Genomic DNA, 19,696 nt, shown 5'->3' with positions numbered 1-19,696 from the left:
TCCTGCCAATCCCAGCCCGCACCTCACTTTCTGCCCACAAACGGCTGTGTCTTTACTAGACAATTTACAAGCCGTCACTCAATGAACTGCCTTATGGATTTCAGTGTGTAGTGATTACGCCATGTCTCATTTCCAACCATTATAGTGTTGGAAAATTGTCACCTTGAGCCTCATATTGGTCCACCACATCCAGACGAACTTCCATGTGCTTTTTTTGGTCCTGTCTAAGCATCTGAAGGATCATCTCGTACACATATCTTGTGATGACTTAGGTTGCTGGCATTCAGCTTTTTGGCTCAGTTAATAGAGAGCAGACAATAAGTGATCATATGGCTGTTACTGCATCACTGACTATGGGTGTGAATAGAAACTTAAAGAAAGGTAGGAAAAGATTCTTGTTTGTAAGTGCGACAAGAAAAAGATTTCACATTACCAGAGCAGTCACCTCAAAAATTTATCACTGAGACAGAAATGGTTGTGTACAATTGGACAAATTCAAGTGAGCTGTATAATCCATGTTAACATGTATGTGCTAAGGAAGGATGGGAAACACCCATCATGGTTTGATAGCAATGTTAAAGCTGCCCCAAAGGTAAGGACAGCTACAACACAGATGTAAATGCAGCCAAAACCAGGTACATCAACAAATACTGAACCAAACCAAAATTAGTGTAATGACAACCACATGTGAAACATGACAACAGATTCTAAAGGAAAACTCTGTCTGCCAATGTGATAGAAAATTCTAAAAACTTTTGGTCTTACATTAAACCAGCACATGGATCAAAGCTATATGCCCAGACATTCAGTGACCAAAATGGCATTGAGACACAGGACGATAGACAGGTCAAAAAACAAAATTCCTTTTTTAAAACTGTTCCACTGAGAAAGGTCACAATGTAGATCCTTCTCTCAATTGTTGCACAAATGTCAAAATGATTGAAACTGAAGTAAGTGATTGTGGGAAAGAAGTTGATTGAACCTAATGGGATAGACAAACAATTATAAATACAGTATGCAAAAGAATTTGCTTCTCTTCTAGCAGCAGTCTACAATAGGTCATTGGAGAAGTGATGTGTTCCTAGTGATTGAAACATATGCAGGTCATTCTTGTTTTTAAGGAAGGTTGTTGAGAAACATACATACATCGACAAAGTGTTCGGAAATTCCCATTACAAACTTCTAGGACTTGTAGAGGAGAGTGAGTATATAATATTTTGAATAGGAATCCATGCCTGGAAAAATACCATTTCTGTGGTACAACCATTTGAAAGCATGTTTGATGGGTAGGTATGCAACACGATAATCATGTTTGGGGGGGAGGGGGGGGGGTTACGTCATATCAGCTAAAGTCATTTGATGCCTATCCTACTTCTCAGTGACCTGATTCGAGGCTAATTCACATGTCTGTGACTGTTAGAACAATGTGGTTGAGTATACATTTGCAGAATTCATTGATCTGATCCTTCTGAGTGGCAAAGCTCACAGTAATGGAAAAGCTGCTCGTCACCTTTAACATTCTCCACAATGCCTGACTACATCGTATACAATTTTCACCAAAATTAGACAAGAGCTTCAAGAAAGGGTTCACTGTCAGCATGCGTGACTGTGGTGCTCCAAGAAGACACTGCACACCCAAACTGGAAGAGGCTGTACTGCATCATATTGGAGAGAACCCGTCAATGGGTACATGAGCAATTTCACTGGCTATTAATGAATGGAATTGTAAAACAAGTGATGTACTGGGTCACATCTAGCCAATTAGTTGTAAAAATACTGTGTTACCAACATGTTTTCAAATGGCTGTAGTATGGACACAGTGCTTTCCTGGACTTGGGTTCCAATTCAAAATATCTACCCACTCCCCTCCACAAGTCCTACAAGTTTGTAACGGAGAATTTCTGAACACCCTGTATACGTGTACACCTTAAACTGCTCTTCAATGTATTCTCTGCTCTGTGTGCGCTGATAGAAAATTATTGTGAAATGCAGGAACACTTTCAGAGGATTGATGCTTGGTGCAGAGATTGGCAATTGATCATCAACATAAACAAACGTAACCCTTTGCGCACAAATAGGTGGAAAGACCTATTACTGTATGACAACACAATCGTCAAACAATCACTGGAAGCGATTAGATCCATGAATTATCTGGGGATATGCGCATGTAGCAATTTAAGGTGGAATGACCAGGTAAAAATAATTGTAGGAAAGGCAAATTATAAATGAAATTGACTGGAAAAATTTTCTACCCACATTGGAAGTATCTCTCAAAGCTGTCCTTTGATTGATGCGTTTTAGATTAGATTACATTCAGTTTTCGTTCCATAGACCCAAAAAATGAGAATATTCTCATGGTTGTGGAACGGGTCAGAAAGTATAACATAAAATCATAAAACATCTGAATATAATACTAACTACCCTGATTATTTGTCAGGAGACCGTTGAAATAGGTGAATACAATGCAGTAAACTCTAACAGCTAATATTTACAGAATTAACATGCTGTCAGAATGAAATATTGCTATGCATTATTAATAAATTTATCTTATACAAAATACCTAATCTTGACTGTTGTGACTAAGTGCTGTCAAATCTGAAATCTAACAGATAGTTTTACTTAAGCTGGCTAACAGTCTCTGTTAAGATATTCATTTATGGAGTAGAAGGTGTTGCCTATCAAAAAGTCTTTCAAACTCTGTTTAAACCATGCTTTGTCTGAAACCAAGTTTTTAATGGTTGCTGGCAATTTATTGAAAATGTGTGTTCCTGAATATTGGACCGCTTTTTGGACCAAGGTAAGTGATTTTAGGTCTTTATGTAAATTGTTCTTATTTCTAGTATTGATACTATGTACTGAGCTATTGGTTGGAAATAGAGATGCTTTACTTGCAACAAAGTTCATTAAGGAATAAATATATTGAGAAGCAGCAATTAGAATACAAAGTTCCTTGAACAGGTTTCTACATGATGTCCTTGAATTTACACCACAAATGATTTTTATCAGATGCTTTTGTTCAACAACAAACAACTTCAGATTTGCTACAAGCAACCAGAAAACTGCACCATAAATAAGCAAATACAGCACTAACCTAATCGAAACAGGACTGATCAAAATTAAAACTTACATAAAGCAGGAAGTAATTAAAGTCCGTGTCACTAGCACTCAGAGTTATAGTAGTAGACTCGTAACTACGTAATGTTGGTATTTAATCTCATGTACATGCTTGCTCTACAATAAACCACCATAAAATACATTTTTGATGAGTTGTTTCCCTCTAGCTACATACCTATTTTGATCCTGGATATTATGAGATTATGATCACTTACAACAATATCAATGGTACTACATAAAATACCTTTATTTTTTAATCCAGTAAATGTCAAAAATTATTAGTTGAAATATGATAAACCTCTAATATAAAAATTACATTTGTATGTAATTTTACATTTTCTGATAGGGTGAGGTCTTACTTTGCCTGCTTTGTGTTTCTCAAGTAAAATGTTACTAATTAAATTATGTGGGCTATGAAGACATCAATTTTTCAGTTACAAAGCATAAAAGTAAGATAAACTTTCTAGTGTGCACTCATGGACATTGTAATGAGAATTGTGATGACTGATCACATCATCATTAGGAAATAGCGTATTAAATTAGACTAGTACCATCAGTGGACCTCACCTGCGAGAGCAAATGTCATGTATCTTGAAGTGTCAAATGCTGCATTGTAACTACATGTATTCTTGAAATAGTTCTTTGATTTCTCTTTAATTATTCAATCATTTGAAGGGAATCTCTCCTACACTGCGTTGAAAAAAAAAAATTGTGTTAATGGTGGTGGTGAATTAACTTTTCCCTTACACCATTGTATTGTGTCAAGTAACCTCAGACACAAAATGATTTGCATTAAAAAATCTGATCTGGAAATTGATCAAACCGCAACTACAGTTCTCAAAATTATTTGGGGTTATGTTCAGTGCACCTTTAAGTGTATTTTTCAGAACAACAACAGAATTTTTGTTATCAACATCTGGATTATACCAATTACTTACTCTACACAAAAACTGTGTCTCTCTAGCTCTTTACCTTTCAGTCTGACCCATTAACATTCTTCTCTGAGGCACGCCTAAAACAAATATAGTTTCCTTTTAATAAGGGATGTTGTAGCTACTCAAAATGGAGATACTGAAAATTAGGAAGACTCTAAATTTTGTGGTGACAGTGGCAAATGAACAGAGTTAGTTCCATTTACTCTTAGTCCAAAGTAAGTCAAGGATTGATGCTAACAAAAAACGTTTGTTGTCCCCGACAGCTTCGTTACTACATTTTGTTTTTCACTGTTGACAACATCGACGATGTACCAGTCGTGGCATTGTAGCTCTCCAGTCTGCATGTGTTACTGCAAATGAACTCTCTGCAGCATTTAAACATGAACACCCAGAATGCAACTTCAGGAAATGTTGTTACTTTCATGTGTCATTTCTACCCTGCCACCCGATCGTTACACATGGTAGAAGTTGCTAGCAATGTCAGAGACAAAGGAAAACATGTTTTCATGTGTGTGTCTACTTCTTCTTATCTCTCCTAATGGCTACGTGTACATGTGATTTTTTTTTTCTTTCGTGCACACCTGCGGCAAAGTTCCTTTCGAATTATATAAGTTTTTATTGGCCTCCCTGTAAAATTAATTTTAAAAACTGGTACATCAATTTTCAATGCTCACGTTTTAAGACTGCTAAATAAAAGAAATGCATTGACATTATGAATGTCCATATTACTATTACTTTCTTTATGTAAAAACTGTGACTGTCTATCTCTGCACCTTCCGGTCTGACCCATTGGCATTCTCCTTCTAAGCATACTCTAAAAAAATATAGTCCACATATAATAAGGGAAGTCTGAAGTCATAGTTATTCAAAATGAAGGAATTACAAAATAGGAATTTACTTCAAATTTTCAGTTAATGGCAGCAAATGACCACACAGTTACAGTTAAAGAAAAGCAAGTGAAATAACGATGTCAATATACAATCTTATTTACAGACTTTGTTATTACTATATTTTGATTTTCACAGCACTTGTCAGATTGTAGCTGCCTGGTATGCATGTTATATTGCAAATGAGCCGTGTAAACATGAAAGCCTCTAGAACGCAATTTTACAAAATGCTGTTACTTTTGTGTGTCATTTCTACCATAGTACCTGATCAGTGTGCATGGCAGAGGTTGTTAGCTCTTCAATTTTTGATGTTCAGGTATTCGAGATTTCAATGCGTGATAGAGAATGTAACATCTGTGATATGAATGTGAAAGCTTCTACTTCCTTTCACCACTCTTAATGGCTACATGCACATATTATTTTTTGCTTTGTGCACATATATGGCAAAGTACTTTCCAAACTATATTAGGATGATTGGCCTCCTTGTACAATTAATATTAAAAATCGGTACTTCAATTTTCATGTTCATGTATTAATATTATAATAAAAGCATCCCAGATAAGTATTGGGAGTGTCATTTCTTTTACATAGCAGCTCTTTTTTTCTTTCTGCATATTCACTGGCTAATACAACTGTAGCCAGAGTCCAGTGAAACTGGCATATGTGTTTCAAGCCATTAGGAAAGAAGTATACTCTTTTATTAAGGCTTCATGGTCAGTTCTTCTGTGATATGGCAATTTCCTTACGGTTTCTTACCTATCGGATTCTACACTGAACATCAAAATCAGAAAATATGGACAGTTCTCAAACAGCAGGAAAGGGCCATAAGAATAAAAACTAAAATAAAGTAGTCAACTCATTGTAAAGAATTAAAAAAAACTGGGTAACCATACTGCACCAAGTGAGTACACATACCAATCTGTTGTGCATACCTGGAAAAACATTACTACAGTCCGATTAAAATTACTTGACAGTTGACATCTATCACTCGATGCTACAGTGCTGCCACATTGGCTGCTGCTCAGTTAAAGGCGACACATATACACTGTGGGTTACTCCACAAGTGCTGCTCATGTAATGCAGAGCAACGATGGAGGCAGTTACCATCAGGCATGGCGGGAATGCAAGACAGTCTGTCCACGGCTGATTTTAAGTGACCATGACATGTTTTATAGCCCTGAATTTATGCTCATGTGCTAACCTGATCACAACCTTGTGAAGTGCAATGTATCCAAGAAAACAGTGGTCAACAACCTGCAGCAGAACTGTTTATCACACTCGCTTTGTTCACGATGATTAAAGCTGTGCTCTACGAGCAAACTCAAGACAAAAAAATTCAGTTTCAGCTCTAAAAGTGAACAGTAACTTCTTGCTTTCATCGGTTACCTGAAACTATCCTCACGCTGGCAACACGAGCTGACATGATACCAAACGATGACATGTCCTGATAAAAAAATCAATATGATGTTGAAGGTGATGTAAAAAAGATTAAAAATAAAAAAATGCATTTAAACCAAATAAATGAAAACAATAATAATCGGAGTCATTTTGATAAAGATATGCAAAATTAAAAAGTTATGTCATGTGACGAGATTTGGACCCACAACCTTCTGCATATTAGAATTCTCCCTTAATCACTGCTTCATGGTGTCTCTCCATGTTAGAGTGTTATATTCACTCCTCTGTACAACCAGTTGAAATGATGATTTGCTGTTTTCAGAAAAGTTTGGTCTAATGCAATGTTTCTGGTAGTAACAATCTAATATGTAACACCGAATCATGTCTTATGTGAAAGGCTCCAGTAATGTTTTGCTAGTGCTGTGTATGAAATGTATATTTTGTTTTCATCATTTTGTGTGTGCTGTTTTTTGTGTGGTTATCACGCCTTATCAAATGCAAAATGAAAGAGCCAGACCTAGGATTCTGGCTCCAAATAAATCAAGAAAAACAGTCAGACCAGGAATTACAAGTGGACTGACAACTGGTTGCGGCAGTTTGGCAATGGTGAACAGTTTAGGCGTGATGATGTGTGCTCTGATTGGAAGAAGGCTGCTCCAACATGTGAAGTGTCAACTATCAACTAATTTCAATCAGACTATAAGTATTTCACTAATAGTTCTACATGTAATAATGGAACAAGAGCCATTTTTGTACTAATTTTTACCAAGCAAAAACAAACAAAAAACTTTTGAACAGCAGAATGTACCTGAGGTGGGATGTGAGTGCCAGCATGGTATTCACTTAGTTGCATGTGTATAACCACCTACAAATGACACCAAGGGTGGCCAGCTCACCAGCCCTTGCCATTAATCTGATGCAGATTCAATCTGTGACAAGCATGAATCCTAAGAGTAGCATGCTAAAGTGCTCAGCTATCCAGATGGCTCATATCTCGTGCAAATTGTGTATGAACAAAATAATGTTGTACAACTGGGACCAACAGAATGAGATAAAGCAATTGAACCATATAATTTACTCTGTCTGGACACCCTGATTTAGATTTACTGCAATTTTCCAAAAACACTTCAGATAAATGACAGGATGTTTCCTTCAGCAACGTCACAGTTGAGTAACCATTCTATCCTCATAATGTTATACATTCTATGTGTCTGTACAATTGAGTGATCTATTTTCGTTCTATTATGATGAAATCTATATCATTATCAGATATGTTCCCTATAAGAATAGGGGAGGGGGGGGGGGGGGTGGCACCTAGAGTGAATGGCCCAGATTACTGGACAATTTTTTCATAGCAATATGAAGAGCATCACTGGTTCTTACATGCATTAGGAATACATTTTACACATCTCATTTCATTTGATAAGAGGAAACATCCAAGAGCAGTTGTGAAATAGACAAATCATATACAGTTGAGGTGATGTCCAGTTTTCCTTCCATAATCCTAGGATAGACACATGGTGCCCAATATGGATACGCTTCTCAACATCATTAACAGCTGATAATCAGGACTACATATTTCTCACATAATGGAAAGCAAACTTTCACTCATATAGTTGCTGCAAACTGACCTGTTATGATAAATTTATGGTGCTTCTGCTCTGAAACACATTATGTCTTTTCTTTTAGATATCTGTACATTATTTTGCACCATTTCTAGCAAAACAACATTTCACAGAACAATATGTCATTAAATTACAAACAAAGAAAATTACTCAACTCATTATCCACTTCAATAGAATTTAACAACATAACTTACTTCTTTCTTTATGGATGAACTGCCTTTGCTTTTCAGACTCACTAAAGTCCAAAACCCACAAAATTGCAAAATACTTCACACTCCTTCACAGAAATAAAGCTTTCAAACCATGCTTGGGAGTGGGAAAGAAAAAAAGGGAAAAACATATAGCTGTTACATTTTTATCTTTTAAAAAAGTAATAATGTAAACTAAATGGGAAAAAGAGCTAATTTCTAATGCACAAACACTGACCAAGAAAGCACAAAATGGCTCTGAGCACTATGGGACTCAACGTCTGAGGTCATCAGTCCCCTAGAACTTAGAACTACTTAAACTTAACTAACCTAGGGACAGCACACACATCCATGCCCGAGGCAGGATTCGAACCTGCGACCGTAGCAGTCACGCGGTTCCAGACTGAAGCGCCTAGAACTGCTTGGCCACACCGGCCAGCAAGGAAGCACAAAATGATATAGTACTATGTAGGGAAGAAGTGAATAAACAGTTCACCGAGGAAAAGAATGATAATGATATGATATGATGATGGTGATCACATTGTAACAATAGCAGCAAATTCTGTATCTTGCATGTAGTTTGTGGGTAATGTAAATAGTATGCTTACTATCCATATTTGAAATGTAGCTACCAGCTTGAGTCCCTCCAGTCAACACTAACATAACATTCATAATTGCTACGACTTTTTTGAATGACTCCATACTGTCTGCCACAGTTAATTTTTATTTTATTTTCATAATATTGCACAATTTCTGTCTTAGGCCTCTTAGGCCAGTTTCAAGTACCTTGATGGGATAAGTCATTCTGGTGGATTGGCAATATTAATTTGATGATCAAACTGCTGACAAACATGGCCCAACACTTAAATCGTTCAACAGACCAAAAGTAAAATAAAAATTGACAGTTCAGAGTATATACGCAGACGAGAAAAAAAATTCTTAGATTTTTCCCACATTTCCTGGTAAAAAACACACTTTTTTCCATTTTAAGTGATAGTACACTCTCCTTTGGAACTGTAAAATTTACAGATTCTTTGAATGGTGAAAGTTTTATACACTGGCATAGAAGTTCCCGGTATTTTACTAAATGAAACACAACAAAAAAAAATGTGTTTTGGAAAGGACTTTGATGTACTATATACATTCTTATTATGAAATTATAAATACAAATTCCACCAAACACCGCACATTGGTTTCCAAAGCCTGACTATCGGCAACTCATAACTCATATCACGTGATCTTGTCTACCAATGACAGCAAATACTCAGAGCATAGGACACTTGTTGTAGGCAGCCAATACCAACATCACTGTTAAGTAGCATGAACACCCAAATAAGAGAAGTTAATGGTTTAAATTAATAAACATATAGTATAGCTGCAAACAAACCTACGATTTCACATATAATATTGGTTCTTTTTTTGCATATGTTACCCTTTAAGATATTTCAAACACAAATGTGCCAATAAAATTTTAAATAATGACATAAATGGCTGGTCTTCTGGGCCTGAAATTTTTCCATGTGTAACATAATTCATTTTGCATAAAAGGAAATTCACTTTGAAAATAACGCTTCTCAAACTACCATTCGCAATATTTTCCTGTGACCTGTTATCAATAGGTACATTTGAACAGTTGTCAGAGCGTCAACAAACAGGCTTTACTGTGAATAAGAAGCTGCATGATATAGGAAGCCCATGCTTGGTGTTTGCTCTGCTCATACGCTTCTTGTTGCATTTATGTTTAGAATTTTGTGTGGTGGGGCATCACATGACCGAGTGCAGCACTGTAGTATGTTGTTAGGAAAGGACATATGCAGTCACTGTACTTACGGCAATTGTTTTATGATATCCTATCCAGATAAGGAATGCAAAATAAGAAAGCAGTCATTTCAAAACTATATTATACAACTTAAAGTACCCAAATACTTTGTTAAATAGTGACTTTAATACTGTTTTCTTTTAATTCCTACTCTCCAATAATCTTATCTAGCATTTCCAATCACGTTTACGTCCACACAGTACTGCAAAGAGCTAGTAAGAAGGAATATAAATTTCTTGCAAAAACCAACTGTTTGTATATGCCAGAACTAAGGACAATAAGTTTTTCACGACTTTCAAATGGTGTAAAAATGAACAAGGTTTTCTGTGAAGCCATGAAACTGTATATATTCTGTTCCAGGAGCAAATATAAAGTCTTGTATAGAGTTATAATGATAACATGGTATGCTGCCAATCTATAATTTACCTAACAATGGCATTCAGTAAATTTAAGATGTAAACAACACAAATTAAGAAATAGCGTCAAGCCTTGAGAAGGCACCAGACAAGTGTTGAAACATGTCTTGTGATTGAAAAACAGTGTGTTTCATGGGAGGCATAATTAATGCATAATTCGGCTTAAAGTGCACATTCGTATGCCCAGATTCACACTGAAGTAGGCTCCTACCTGGTATTAAGCTTTCCACTGTGGTTTTCAGGATGCCAGTTTTCTTGGAGTACCAGTACTGTAGTTTCTCATGTATTGTTCATTATGGTACTATGCCATGCATGCCAAAAGGTGAAAATGTGCACTTGAAAATTAGTGAACAGTTGAAACTAGCCAACAGTGTGGAATGAAACACTTTGTTTCAAATAAATTGGTTGCCTCTGCATAAAAGATTAATAAAAGCTAAATTTCTCTAGGAAACTATAACTTTATTGCTCTGCAAGATGATTAATGCTCGACTGCCAATAACATGGAAAGAAATCAGTTGCCAATGATGTGGAAATAAAATAATATCAGAAAACTGAAACTAATAACATATTTTAATCTTCCTTCATTAAGTGACTGTATTTTAATTCACTTGATAACTCCGAGCCACAAAAATCAACTTTGTTTTCATTTGACATAAGAGATGTAAATGTAAACAAAACAGCAAAATCACAAAATGTAAACGTGTCACGTGGAGACTACTCCTGCACTACAAACCAGGCTGCTCCGCACATGTGCCGATCTGACAACTTGGGTGTGCTAGAAAAATTTTTCCATCTAGCATCTGGCTGCTTGCTGCTACTGCTCATACAGCTAACAGCCACACTTCAAGTAGCTAGAAGTGAGAGAACGTGCAGCTCATACGTGACTTCAGCTCTACACATGCACAGGAGTCCGCTACCAATTCATCAGACAAAACTAACGTAATCAGTTGTGATGGAACGCTCATTGAAAGCAGTTTGTTGTTGGAAAGTATTGCATAGTTTTCATCCTAAAGCCTTTGACACTATTTGCTATCAGTAGATGCTTGTGTGTGCACTGTGTTTTTTATACGTGGACAAGAAAAAAAGATTCCCAGATTTCCCGGTTAAAAATACACTTTCTCCCAGGTGAAAATACACTTTTTCTGTGTTAAGTGACAGTATACTCCTCCTCGGAACTGTAAAACTTATCAGTCCTTTGAATGGTTATGGTTTTATACACCAGCGTAGAATTTCGCGTTTTGGAAAGATCTTTGACGTGTAGCAACATCTGTGCTGCATATTTTTGTATTACGAATTGCGATGCTCTTTTGTTAGCCAGTCATGGCTCATGTTACGTGATCTCGCCAGCCGATGATAGCAGATATTCAGTGATGTAGTCAGCCAATAGCAATATCACTGTTAAGTAGCGTGTACACACTAACAGGAAAAGTTAATGGTTTAAATTAATATACATAGTGTTGTTACAAGAAAAGCAAAGCTTTCACATATAATGAAGATTAATTAGCTGTAAGAGAAGCTTTTACGTATAATGTCGATCTTTTTTTGCTTGTGTTACGCTTTCAGATACATCACACAAATGTGCCAATAAAATTTTTAATAGCGACATAAATGTTTGACCTTCTGGGCTCAAAATTTTTCTAAATGATTGTCCGCAAAGAGTTGATTTTTAAATGAGAGTCAAACAATCTGTGATTTATGAAATTCATTGTACATTCTCCGTTAAAGGAAATTTACTTTGAAAGTAACGCTTTTCAAACAATCATTCGCAATATTTTCCCGCGACCTGTTAGAAATAGGTTTGTTTCAGCAGTTGTCAGAGAGCGCCAGATAACAGGCGTCACCGCGCTTGCACAGCTACGATGACGCAGGAAGCCCATGTGTTCGTACGTGTAAAACATTAAAAGATCTTACATTATGTTATAAAGGAAACAAGGCATCAGAGGATACTCCACGAGCATCGGAATTTCATGAACCATACTAAAATGCATAATTCGACTTAAAGTGCAGATTCGTACGTCCAGATTCGAAAGTAAATTTTCTTGGAGTACCAGTATTGTATTCTCATGTTTGGTTCTTTCCATTATGGCATAATGCCATAAGTGCTAGAAGATGAAAACATGCACATTTAACACTTCGCTTCAAATGCATTGATTGCCTCAGCTGTAACGTCTAATAAAAGCCAAATTTCTTTAGCAAACCGACAAAAACAACTTCATCGTTCTGCAAGGCAATTAATGCTTTACTGTCAGAAAGATGGAAATAAAATAAAATCTGAAACTAATAATATATTTTACCTTTCTGTAATTATGTGAATGTATTTTAATTCATTTGATAGCTCCTGGTCACAGAAATCCCTTTTGTTTCATTAGACGTGAAAGCAATAAACGAAGCGGAAACAGCAAAATCATTGAACTTAAACATGGGGCACGTTGAGACTATCCACCTCCCCACTACTACTCAGACTGCTCTAAGCATCAGCCCCGGATCAACGATATTTTCGAACCGCGGCAATACTAGATAGTAATGCCCCCCTTCCCCCTCCTGCATTTGAGGTAGGACGCCAAAAATTTTAATAAAGTTGACTTTTCTAAAATTTGTTCATTTTATAGCGCACATCGTTCTGAAGAATCTGATACGTTAAACATATGTGTTCGAGAAAATGTGAGACATGTTATTTGGTCTTAAGTGTACCAAAGTGCAGTGCCATTTCTCTTCACATAGCATTCTTCAATCTCACGTCACTGTATTTTGCTCTGTGGAATTCAAACGTGTACATTTTGTAATGGATTCCATCAGACTATATTCAGGTCAGTAGAAATTAAAATGTCCTGTGGTGCCTCTCCTGCTCCCAGTTTGACATCCAACCCCTCTTTTAAAAAAACTTCGCAGTTAATACTGGATGGGGTTATTTGCAACCAGGAGAACTCTTCAAAAAATTTGCACTCTTTGTTGCCTATTAGCTAATAACTTGCTTTCTTAAGTGACTTAAAATTAAATATAATATACATAAAACCAGTAAAGACAAGAGAAAAACAAGACAGTACACATTTCTTCAATCCTTAAGTTCTAGCATTTTTTCTCTCTCTTACCTCAGTACAGTTTTACAGGGCGTGCTTTCCTTTCTGGGAAAGAATCTATTATCTCATCAAAGTTCGTCGAACGTTTTGATACAAGAAAAAACGAAATGTTGTCTAATACTGAAAAAGGGGTCAATACAAACAGTACCCAAGACTGGTGTGATTTCTCGATCTGATTACGTGTATTTTGTTACTGTCTGCTAGATAAAACGAAATAGGCCTTTCCAATATTGCAGCAATTGTAATACACACCAAATAAACGGGGCTGTTTTGGCACAAATAGTCATTTTTATAACACGACGGAATATAATTCATGAAGTACCAATATGAAATGCCTATTACGCCTACTATAAGCAAAATGCTTTGTGTTCAGTAATAATTTTACATTTCATTCATACGCTTCAGTTTCTGAAGCATGAGATCGAAAAGTAGTAGTTTGAAATTTTTATATAAATTTGGAATCGTCATATTCTTCCATAATTTGTGTGATGCTCCTATTTCTTCTCCTTCCTCGTTCTGACAATCAATCTTATCATTAATTCTGTAACTATTCCTGCCAGTGCCAAAACTTATTCCCTGGTTAACTTCATTAACCCTGCCACAATCAACTGTCGTTTTCCACGCTACTCCCAGAATAGAACTTAAGACGGCTGCTACCAGGGACTGTACAACTGGCCCTTACTAGTGTAGCAGTCTGGCCAAAAATTTTCTGTAAGAATTTCATTCTCCTGAATACACCAAGATGATAATACGTATTCCTTCTTACCTGTTAGTCATTTATGTCCACTGTGGTAGTCTGAATCTATGGATTTCACTGTTACTTATAACTATGCTGATCTTTCGAAAACCCAGTCAACTACATAAACAAACAGCGATTGGCATTCACCCGTTCGGCTTTATCCCGCTCAGTTTGTGTAGCCCCATCCCCTTCCGTGTGCAGGTAAGTTTATTTATAGATGGTTCAAATGGCTCTGAGCACTATGGGACTCAACTTCTGAGGTCATTAGTACCCTAGAACTTAGAACTAGTTAAACCTAACTAACCTAAGGACACCACACACATCCATGCCCGAGGCAGGATTTGAACCTGCGACCGTAGCGGTCTCACGGTTCCAGACTGCAGCGCCTAGAACCACACGGCCACTTCGGCCAGCTTATTTATAGATGCGACGGGAATTCCCCTGGCAGAGGCATGACGTACACTATGCACGCATTCAAAAATCAACTAATGATTCATTCAGAAATAAATTTTGAATATGTTCAAAAACCAACAGCGTTTCAAAATCATATGAATAATCGATAGCCTAAGGTGCGCTGGATACTAGGCGCTTTGTGAAACAAGGTTTTCTCCTCAAACCCCTGCCACCACCACCCTGAAATTGCTGCCAGGGGCAGATACCCCGGTTTGCCACCAGTGAATTTGGCAGCTTGGACGCGCCAGTAAAATGTTTCCCAGAACATCTAGCTGCTTGCTGCGACTGCTTACACAACCAACAGCAACACATCTGTAGCCAGAAGCTGGAGAAGGTACTACTCATGCGTGATTCAACTGCGCATGTGCACGAGCCCGCTCACAACTGCTCAAACAAATTTAATGTGAACAGTTGTGACGTCATGATCATCGGAGAAAATTTGTTGTTATGAAGCACTGCGTAATCTTCCTAATCCTTTGACACATTTTGCTGTTGGCAGACGCTTGTATGAGTACTGTGTTTTGTTGTTGTATATGGCGCATTTCCTTTGCAATTTAAGTTTTATTTTCGTTTTTTTTTCTCTCGCTCACGTTTCATTGCTGCAGTATTATTCTGCAGTAGCGGGATATTTTGTTATTGTATTGTTTCTTACCAGTCAAAATTACAAAAATCTAACTGAAAACTAAAACAAAAAAGTTCCCGGAATTCTAAAAAATTCCCAGGTTTTTCCCGGTTTTCTCCCGGATGGAAAAATTCCCAGGTTTTTCCTGCATCTACCGGTTGTCCCGAGTCGTATACACCATGGTATTGAAAATGGTGAATTTTCTTTGGAATTTTAAGTTTCATTTTGGTGCTCTTCTCCCATTTATGTTTTATTGCTGCAGCATTATTCTGCAGTAGTGAGCTAAAGTAAAATTTTTTGTTAGAGTATCAGTCCTTATCAGTTAAAATTACAAAAATTTAATTGGAAACTAGAACAATGAAAAATTCCCGGAATTCTAAAAAATTCCCAGTTTTCTTCCCGACGAAAAAATTTCTGGGTTTCTCCCAGATTTTTCTGATTGTCCAAGGATGCGTATATACAGCAGTTGCAAGAAGCATGGAGTATTAAACAAAGGGCAGAGAGGAAACCCCTATCATAACCAAGACTTCCTACAAATGAAAACTGTGTGCCGGACCGAGACCCAAACTCGGAGCCTTTGCCTATCGTGAGCAAATGTTCTCTGCCAACTGCACTACTAGGCATGACTTACTACTTGCCCCCCTCTCCAGCTTCCCTTCTACCAGTACATCAGTGCTACACAGTTTAGAGTTCAGTACACAATTTTTAACTGTCATAAAGTTTCAAATCGGCACACACTCTGCTGCTGATCTATGATACTTGTTAATCACTTAGCATGAAGCAGAGGAAGAAACAGTGGTAAGCTGTTGCTTTTCATTCAGTTTTTCTTGGGAACTGATGGAGGAGGATGATGACCAAAAGAAATGTTTTAAGTGCTTGTGAAAGAATGTTCACAATGGTCAATCATATTCAAACGGTTCAGATGAGTTATGACAACACTGATGGAGGACCACCCTTAAGGACAGTTCCCATCACTATGAACTTCACCTGTCATTTGAGAGCATGTTACTGTGCTATGGAAACAAGTAGAGAAAACCTACTTTGTGCCATACAACCTACACTACACGAAATTGCTGGCTTGTTTATATCTACAGTTCAAGCTATACTACAAGATCCACAATAATGCGATGAAGCCTTGTTCTTCACGGATGCCATTCTTCTTTGTGGAAGAGCTGATTTTGCAACAGAAAAAGAATATGTCCCAGTGTGCAAAACTACAAGACACAATCAGGACAAAATTGTGGTAATGATCAATACAGAGTGTCAAGAGAAGGAATATTTGTCACTGAATTGGAGCTGCAAAATATTTGGGTGCTTAGACAGTTTACAAATCTTAAATCTGTTGTGGAATCCAGTTACTGTTTACATAAGAAAGAATACACTCAATCTGAATTGAAACTAACACTGCTGCAATACATGAAAAATGGGAAATATTACAGCCATGTAATGAACTAACTCTGTATGTTTATTTTCAAAAGAACATGCATTCACACAACAAACAGAATAGTGTGCTTTACCAGATATAGAATGTAGTGTACATACCCCATTATAACCAGCAATGTTGCTGAAGTATCTCAACTGGCATACTCTACTTTCTAAATAGGTATCACCATCTGCAGTTTTCTTCTTTGTTCTGTAAAATAAATGAAAAGTTAATTTTGTTATGATGTATATTCCGATGCAAAATAATTTTCATAAAATGCAACCTGAATGCTGAAAATCTGGCTCAATAAGCTGGAGGATGCACTGAAATGTAATTAGCTGAAAACACTAAGAAATGGTTCCACACATTAAGAAGTGTTCTCAGCCAAACAAAGATGAAAAATGAATAGTCACAAAGGCAGCAGCAGATTTTCACAAATGTAAGAAGAAAGAATGCAAGCTTCTGTAACTAGTGTTCCCTGCAGCTACCACAAGAGAGAACAGAAATGGACAGCACGAAAATTGACAATGGGATGTAAAAAGTGACACCTGAAAGCTGTGAAACTGGGAAATAAGAAGAGCAAAGGCCAATAGAGGGGAGGCATACATATGAGAAAAACGCGAAGAAGTAAGAGAGATATGACCTACAATGAGAATGGTCCAAAATCAAGTACATGCTTTCAATAAGTTCTAATTGACTGTATTTTGAATATGACATTACGTCAAAATGCTCTACTCTTATTCCCTACACACACACACACACACACACAACATTACAGATCACCTATCCCACATAAGAAATGAGATTTCAACGAGACAGAAACACAGCCGTACAATGATTGCAATGCTTATAAAATTAACTTTCCTAAGGAAATTACAGCTGTGTCAAACGAAATGTCAGAACTTACAATGTAGTAATTGAGAAGAGGCTCCGTGTTTGTATTGTGTGAAAGACATCAATAAAGTTTCACATTTTCTAAGGATGTATGAGTCCAATATGAACCAACAGTCATGCATTTAATGTTAGAGCATATTCTATTGTTAACATCAGTGCCATCATTTTATTTGCCTATACAGAACCCAGCAGTACTTCACAGCTGCTAACTATATGTAACAATCTGATATATATCCTAACTGTCAAGACCCAATATGAAGGTATGGAACTCATAATAAATTGTCTACAACATAAAAGGAATCCTTTGTTTGGTTTTTTACTGCTTTTAGGTTTTTGTAAATTTCTTGTACGCAATACAATTGCGAAATGTCAGATATACATGTTTCATTTTTTGGCTACTGTGTGGCAGAGTGTGAACTGGTTTTCTGAACTACTTTTTCATGAAAGGGCAACATACATGTGACCATGTGAAAAACATACAAACCATAAATCAATTTCAAAGTATCTGAACGTCCGACATTGAGCGTTCTTTATTTTTACTGCAAATGAAACTGAGTGGATACATCAGTTGGGATCATTGGTATACAGGGTATGAGAGAGTCCTCTCCAGCTGCTGGATCTGTGAGGATAGTAGCTTTAATGGCATTATTTCACATAGTTTTAATTTGTGAACAGGTAGCATTACAAAGCTTCTGATGATCCAGAGTGCATAGTATTATTCTAATCATAAGCCAATAAAGCCATAAAAGCAACTTTACTAATATATAGGTTCTCTGTTAAAACCAACTGGGAGGAGGAAAACAAACAGTACATTGTTATGTACATAATTTTTGTTTAAAGTTGTATATACAGAGAAACTATATGTACGGGAGAAACATTGTATACGGGAGAAATGTTTTGCATAAATGTTTACATGTCCTGCTATCATAGTTAAAACTGATTATGGGACAGAGAATGAAATGGCACCTTTCACAATACAGCACCACTCAGCATTTTCTTTCTCACAGTTGGTTTTAACATAAAACTTGTACAAAAATATATACCCTATGTCCATCCAAATGCTTATTAGAGTATCATGTAAAAATGTGAAGTAAATTGTTCAAGAAATTTTCGAGATTTTTACTAACAACATTTTCCTTCATATATCTATACATATATAAATTGAAGTCCTATGTCATTGCTTTCCGTCTGTATGCTCAGGCTATTCTCAGGAACTACTTTAGGGATTTTGATCCGGTTTTGGCTAATTTATGAGTAACGTAAGTGTGTATAATTCTGAAGTATTTTGTGGAATTTGGCTGAATTATGACGACTTAAAGTCCACGGTCACTGTGAAAACAAAACCATTGCCATCTAGCATCACAGCTGAAACAGCTCAAAGGAGCAATGAAGCTTGACAAAAACCAGTGTTGGGTGTGGTGACCTAATGGTAAAGTACGTGCCTGGAAAGCAACAGGTCGCAAGATTGATTCTGGTTAGACCACGAAAAATTTTTAGTCTGCCTTGTAACCTAGCATCATCTCTCAATGATGCTAAGATTCATGGATTCCACGTTAAACAGCTTGTCCCCCTTCCCTGCTTGAATAACCAATTAGGAACACAGAAGTTGCCAAAGTAATGTCCAAATGAAACACTTGCACCAAACCATTGAGCCACATAAAATTGTTTGTACCAGAAGCTACATATATACTTTCCTTCCATACATATAAATAAAAGTCCCCAGTCATATTTCTCTGTATATATAGGAAGGCTAATCTCAGGAAATATTGTAGGGATTTTGATACTTGTACCAGAATAGCACTGGAGTCTACTAGTTATCACAAGGCACTATTGTTATCTGTTCCATATTCCATTGGTGTTTGGAGTGGTGTCTTGTCACAACCAGTATAAGATACAAAGCAGGACAGCAACCTCCCCACTGATAAATGAATAGTTGTGGTGCCTTTAATGCCTGGATCACATTGTCAAGCGTATTGTGGTACATTATATGAAAGTGATGATATTCAGTTGACATATGTTGTTATTTTAATTTATATCACAGCTTTACATGCTGGCCCTCAAACAAAATTACTGTTGTGTCAGACAAGTCATCTGGGTACACATACT

General features: G+C 36.8%; 1 protein-coding gene across 6 annotated transcripts in view; it reads right to left on the bottom strand.

Moving 5' to 3' along the window:
• The window catches only part of LOC124777949 (cleavage and polyadenylation specificity factor subunit 1), a 299,452-nt gene that overhangs the window by 79,810 nt on the left and 199,946 nt on the right, over positions 1-19,696 (bottom strand). For all 6 annotated transcript variants that reach the window (XM_047253499.1, XM_047253500.1, XM_047253504.1 and 3 more), the window contains one exon: positions 16,816-16,906. In XM_047253499.1, the coding sequence (XP_047109455.1) occupies positions 16,816-16,906 (91 nt within the window). The remainder of the gene's footprint in view (positions 1-16,815; positions 16,907-19,696) is intronic.

The sequence above is a fragment of the Schistocerca piceifrons genome, chromosome 2 (genome assembly GCF_021461385.2).
Source record: "Schistocerca piceifrons isolate TAMUIC-IGC-003096 chromosome 2, iqSchPice1.1, whole genome shotgun sequence".
In the NCBI taxonomy this organism is placed as follows: Eukaryota; Metazoa; Arthropoda; class Insecta; order Orthoptera; family Acrididae; genus Schistocerca; species Schistocerca piceifrons.
Note: the sequence above shows the minus strand (reverse complement) of the source record. Positions and strands in the feature narration are given on the sequence as shown.